Source organism: Salmo salar, chromosome 07 (assembly GCF_965601325.2).
Source record: "Salmo salar chromosome 07, fSalSal1, whole genome shotgun sequence".
NCBI lineage: Eukaryota > Metazoa > Chordata > Actinopteri > Salmoniformes > Salmonidae > Salmo > Salmo salar.
This window is the reverse complement of record NC_138297.1, coordinates 12,697,382-12,704,144: the sequence shown is the minus strand read 5'-3', so window position 1 is coordinate 12,704,144 and position 6,763 is coordinate 12,697,382. Positions and strand designations below refer to the sequence as shown.

Genomic DNA, 6,763 nt, shown 5'->3' with positions numbered 1-6,763 from the left:
TGCAAGGAATCACTAAGAGAGATTTTTTTACTGGGTCATCAAAAATGAACATTTTGATTAAAATAAAACCTTGTTGATGAATGAGAGATTATTTCTTTAAATCTAAATGCACTTCCAGTACAGAAATACAGAGCTGTTAGGATGGTAATCTGACATGAGATCTGTGGTTGCAACTGGGACTTTCACCTGAGTCATTCATGTCAATGCACATAAATTCCAGTGATCAGATCTCAAGTCTGAATAGTGTCTATAATGACTGAGGAAAAAGAGCATCTCTCACTACCACACATCATGTTATTTATTAACATTCCAAATGAACCATCAAGTCTACAGTTGAAGAAAAACTAGGTTCTAATATATAAACTAACAAAAGAGATTCAAACAATGATTGATGTTAAAGATTTGAAACTTAAAATCACATACTATTGTAAAACAATATTAATATATTATACAACTATGAATAGATGATACAACAGTATTAATATAGAGTAAAACAAAATTAATATATGATAAAACAATATTCTGTATCTCAGATAAAGACCTGTTTCAGTTAAACTGGGACAATCTCGACCAGTACAGATTATTAATGTAAATATAAAGAGAAATGTTAGGAGAACATTTAACATAATTAGAGTTCTCTCTTTGTCATCTTCTTCATCTTCTTCTCCTCCTCTTCTTTATTAGGAGACTCCTCTTCCTCCTTGTGGAAGACCTTCCCATCAGGCTGCTTTTTCCATGTCACTTTGGTGTCTGCAGGTAACCCCTGATCCTTCAGCTTGTTCCTTATCTGGAGAAACACAAAGACACACAGAGACCACACTTTTATAGCATCTATTGCATCTCGTCTATACTGGTCGGTCATGGCCCATCCATAAATGTATATGTACATATTCTTATTCCATCAATTTACTTAGATGTGTGTGTATTAGGTAGTTGTTGTGGAATTGTTAAATTACTTGTTAGATATTGTTGCGTGTTTTAATATGCATGTGTGAATTGGAAATGTGTTTTTTGCATATCCCACTCTCCCTGAGACACCCACAGAGAGCGAGGTCACGGTCAGGAGAAAAGGTGATCTACAGACTAGGCCCAGACCAGAGAGGAGGTCATCCACAACAGACTAGGTCTCAGACCAGAGAGGAGGTCATCCACAACAGACTAGGACCCAGACCAGAGAGGAGGTCATCCACAACAGACTAGGTCTCAGACCAGAGAGGAGGTCATCCACAACAGACTAGGGCCCAGACCAGAGAGGAGGTCATCCACAACAGACTAGGTCTCAGACCAGAGAGGAGGTCATCCACAACAGACTAGGTCTCAGACCAGAGAGGAGGTCATCCACAACAGACTAGGACCCAGACCAGAGAGGAGGTCATCCACAACAGACTAGGACGCAGACCAGAGAGGAGGTCATCCACAACAGACTTGGACCCAGATCAGAGAGGAGGGGATCTACAACAGACTGGGACTCAGACCAGAGAGGAGACCATCCACAACAGACTCGAACCCAGACCAGAGAAGAGGTCATCCACAACAGACTAGGACCCAGATCAGAGAGGAGACCATCCACAATAGACTGGGACCCAGACCAGAGAGGAGGCCATCCACAACAGACTAGGACCCAGACCAGAGAGGAGGTCATCCACAACAGACTAGGAAGTCATCCACAACAGACTAGGACCCAGATCAGAGAGGAGACCATCCACAACAGACTAGAACCCAGATCAGAGACGAGGGTCACCCATAACAGACTAGGACCCAGACCAGAAAAGAGGTCTGTACAGTTTGTATTATTAATGAGTTGGTTCTTCATGAACAGGGTGAAACTCACCTCTTGTAAGATGGCGTCCTGAACAGAAGGATCTCTGAGGTTCAGATGTTGATCTCTTTGTGTCATCTTCACTCTCACCACCTGTCTCTTCAGTTGAAGAGTCTCTTCAGAGTCTCTTCCACCTGTTTCTTCAGTCTTGGTCATTATTGTGATTGTGGGTGTGGTTGGTGAGAAAGTCGTGCTTGTGTTTGTTGATGTGGGCAGCGGGCCAGTCGTGGTCTCCACAGCTGGGCCTACAAGATAATAAAATCCCACAATGACAGTAGTGAATCATGGGGGCAACATTAGAGTTCTCCTGTCATCATAATATCAGGTAGATTAGGTGGAGAATATGGTAACTTACCATGGCAGATGAAAGGCTCGTAGTTGTCACAGGGACTACTTATCCATTTAGTATAATAAGTAGAGGGATCAGTAGACATCCAAGTACAGTTGTATCTCTGATCTGTTGAATGCCTTACTGGCCACCAGTTTCTGAATGAGGAGTCACTCTGGTCTGACCATATCCAGGAGTCTAGAAACAGACCGATCCACACAGGAAGTCCCCTCAGTGATATCTTCTGATCTATCTCTGTGTTCTCAGTCTGGTTCCTCACACTGACCAGGTCTGTGTGATGCTGTCTGCAGTAACTCTGAGCATCTCTCCAGGTCTTGTTCTCCTGAATTAAGACATATGTCAGGTTGGTGTCTTGTTTTCCTGCAAAAGTCAAATGTAATAATCAATACAAATATCCAGTGAAATATCATCTACTGATCATCTATAGTACATGTTGTCATTGATTTGATAACAGATCAATAACTGATTAACAACTTAAAGCTATCATGAGTCTGTTTCAGCTCAATGGCAGCCCCAGCACTTAGAACAGGCTTCATCATTAGTATGTAAACACTCACCATCATAACAGATGAAGTGATGCTGGTCATCACAGGAGGTGTTGTTCCACAGCCCAGCTGTACTCATGAAAGCACAGTTGCCATTTTGTGGCATCCCTGTGTCCCAGTTTCTGAACTCAGTCTCCCCCTCTCTGTAGAAACATCTGTCTGCCAGAGACCAGTGCCACTTCAAGGAGTCTCCCTTCTTCAGTCCGATCCAGAACCAATCATAAACACTGCCACTGGTAATCAGCCTGTTCAGGTCCTCCATGTCATCTACTGTAGCCAGATCAGTATATTTCTCTCTGCAGTAACTCTGGGCATCAGTCCAGTTCATATAGTTGGTAATGAGGTGATACTGATGAAGACATGAGGAAGGTGTGTAGAATCCTGTTAACAGAATAATGATTAATGAGGGACATTTTCTCCATCAACTTCTCACCCCCAACCACACCATCTATGGATCTGTTAACATACAGTACACCTTAGTGTGCAAACACACACACACACACACACACACACACACACACACCACACACACACACACACACACACACACACACACACACACACACACACACACACACACACACACACACACACACACACACACACACACACACACACACCGTGGCGCACACACACACAAACTCACATCTTGAACTGACCTGAGATTAGGAGGGTGAGGTACAAAGAAGTTTCCATCAGTGTGAAATTCAAAGGAAATATGATTAAAGTATTGAACAGAGACTCCTACACTCAGTTTAGAGTTGTGTTCCAAGAGGTTTGAAAATGTACCATTACATCTGAAATGTAACCAGAATGATTAGAAAAAACTGGGTTACATACATTTCTCTACATTAATGCTAAAATTACTATACATTTTAAAATGGCCTCACCTGTTGTTTGTAGGAAACTCTGTCTCGCTCCATCTATCTTGCTCTCTCCAGCTCTCTCTCCTTCTGTGTGTCTGTCCCTCCCTGCTTGGCCCTAAATACGTCTTAAACTGATACCATAATGATCATTTGCTATTCATGTTTCCAAATAGGGGTATGCAAAAAGGAGTAGACATTCTCATCAAGTTATTATCTTACTCAAACAAACAGGTGGCACGTAACATATATCACTATGGCAACAGGGTTGGACAAAGCCAGGGACACCAGCTGAGCATTTTGTCAAAGTTTAGAAACAGTTTTTTTGAAGGAAGAATTCATGAAAATAAATGTATTCTAATTAGTCACAGTACCAACTGAACCTAGGTCGTCAGCTCACCTCAAAACTGTATTAGCCCACTGAGCCATAGCACAAGCTCGGATCGTCACCAGTTACCATAGCCACAGTCAGAAACTCTGACAATTTCTCTATTAATATCTGATTTTAACCCTAACCTTAACCACACTGCCAACCTTATGTCTAAGCCTAACCTTAAACAAGTCAAAAGTCAACTTTTCATCCCACACGAATGATGCAGTGCCCCCCATTGGACCAAATGAGATATCACATGACTAACACATTTTAGTTAATTACTATAGCTCCCAGCTTGGGTCAATCAGTGTAATTCATTAAATGCCAGATCTCACTGGCAAGACCAATCATTCCCCCAAGTTAAGTCAATGCCGGGCCAGTGCTGTCTGATATATCGCGTGTGACTAACGTACGAATTAAATGACCGAAAGAGACTGATCCACATTTCTTCCCCGATTTAATTATGTTCTCAGGCACGGTCGGATATGGTCTGTGCTGTGTCGGAGGTGGAACTGGGTTAGAGCTGTCAAATCAAAACTTAGCTCCAGGCATTATACCAATAGCCGACATTGTCATTGGCTGCACGGAGTCGCATTAACAGAAATCCAATGCAGCCTTGTTTATACATTTGAACACTGCAATGTGAGATGTAATCTACACCTCCATTAGGAACACTGGAATGTGAGATGTAATCTACACCTCCATTAGGAACACTGGAATGTGAGATGTAATCTACACCTCCAATAGGAACACTGGAATGTGAGATGTAATCTACACCTCCATTAGGAACACTGGAATGTGAGATGTAATCTACACCTCCATTAGGAACACTGGAATGTGAGATGTAATCTACACCTCCATTAGGAACACTGGAATGTGAGATGTAATCTACACCTCCATTAGGAACACTGGAATGTGAGATGTAATCTACACCTCCATTAGGAACACTGGAATGTGAGATGTAATCTACACCTCCATTAGGAACACTGGAATGTGAGATGTAATCTACACCTCCATTAGGAACACTGGAATGTGAGATGTAATCTACACCTCCATTAGGAACACTGGAATGTGAGATGTAATCTACACCTCCATTAGGAACACTGGAATGTGAGATGTAATCTACACCTTCATTATGATGATAGAACCCCTCATTATTTTGTTGAATGATTTTCAAATTGAGGTCATTATGTTTACATAGAACGTGTAGGCTATCTCTGATTTTCTGACCCCAGTGGTGTGGGTGGGGCTTCCTGACAATGATCACGGATTTGCTCACGGATTTGATGGCTCTAATGCAGTTCCACCTCCAACACTGCCAAAACATCTGCTATTCACTCTCATGGGATGGGTGGCCAAAAAGAACTAACTGAAAGCCACAAATATGTCTGCACTGAGGCATACAGTATGTCACTGTGCTTCTATCACTATATGCACCATTATATATGAACCATGTCATTGCTTCTATGGCTATATGAACCATTATATATGCACCATTATATATGCACCCTGTCACTGTGCTTCCATGGCTATATGAACCATTATATATGCACCCTGTCACTGTGCTTCCATGGCTATATGAACCATTATATATGCACCATTATATATGCACCATGTCACTGTGCTTCCATGGCTATATGAACCATTATATATGCACCATTATATATGCACCCTGTCACTGTGCTTCCATGGCTATATGAACCATTATATATGCACCCTGTCACTGTGCTTCCATGGCTATATGAACCATTATATATGCACCATTATATATGCACCATGTCACTGTGCTTCTATGGCTATATGCACAATTATATATGCACCATGTCACTGTGCTTGTATGGCTATATGCACCATTATATATGCACCATGTCACTGCCTACTTCATTAGTTCATATAGCACACTAGACAGCTCATGATCCAGTGCCTTTTTCATATTCAATGCACCTTTATCTTAGCTTTAATTCGATTTTAAAATGCAACAAAATGTGTGGATTGTATGAAATGAGCTACAAAACTGCAGATTTCCAAACGTGTAGAATTGTAGGAAACTGGCTTTAAAACAGAGGGAGAAAGAGAGAGTGGGGTATATGAGGTAAGTTGACCGAAAGTGGTGGCGGGGCATAGAGTTGGGAGAAGGGAAGGGGGGAAAGGGGGAGGGTGAGTGAATGTGGCCTAAATTGAGTTTGACACTCCCAGGTAAAGACACTTGACTGGAACAGGACTGGAGGTACACCACAGAGACAGGCAGGAACCCAGCGGCCCTGGTCTCAGCTCCCTGACCAGCACTGCTCCCCCTATATTAGCAGTAAATAACATTCACCCACTGCATCTGTACTGATGAAATATGCTCCGTTTCTCCATACTCTCTCTCTCGCTCCCACACTCTCACTTTCGTTCTCTCTCATCTGGTCCCTCTTTATTTATGTCCCTCTCCTTCCCTTTCACACACTCTTTATATGTCCCTCTGTGTTCTCCCTCTCTCTTTTTCTCCCTCTCCATCTCTCTCAGAAAGACGTGGCATCTTCATCTCACATTGCCCCTGTTTGTTTATGTCATTTAATAGTGCTACACTCATTCACTCTTCTATTTCAGTCCAGTTCTGTGTTTTTTTTGTTTAACTATCCTTGTGGGAACCAGAAGTCCTCACAAGGATAGTTAAACTTGGATAATGTAGGTAGGTGGGGACATTTTGCCAGTCCCCACGTGGAAAAAAGCTATTTTAGGCTTAGGGGTTAGGTCTAGGGTTAGGGTTACAATTAGGGTTATAATTAAGGTTTGGGGTTATGTTGCTGGACCCCAGGAAGAGTAGCAGCA

At 42.2% G+C, this 6,763-nt stretch overlaps 1 protein-coding gene across 1 annotated transcript; it reads right to left on the bottom strand.

Moving 5' to 3' along the window:
- Window positions 1–274: 274 nt before the first annotated feature.
- LOC106608540 (putative C-type lectin domain family 20 member A) lies at window positions 275–3,821 on the bottom strand. Its single transcript, XM_082977248.1, has 6 exons — window positions 3,604–3,821; window positions 3,373–3,510; window positions 2,726–3,094; window positions 2,175–2,528; window positions 1,832–2,064; window positions 275–787 (listed from the first exon to the last, which is right to left on the bottom strand). Exons 2-6 carry the CDS (start codon window positions 3,407–3,409, stop codon window positions 629–631), a joined length of 1,152 nt encoding a protein of 383 aa, XP_082833374.1. The 5' UTR covers window positions 3,410–3,510; window positions 3,604–3,821; the 3' UTR covers window positions 275–628.
- Window positions 3,822–6,763: the final 2,942 nt, after the last annotated feature.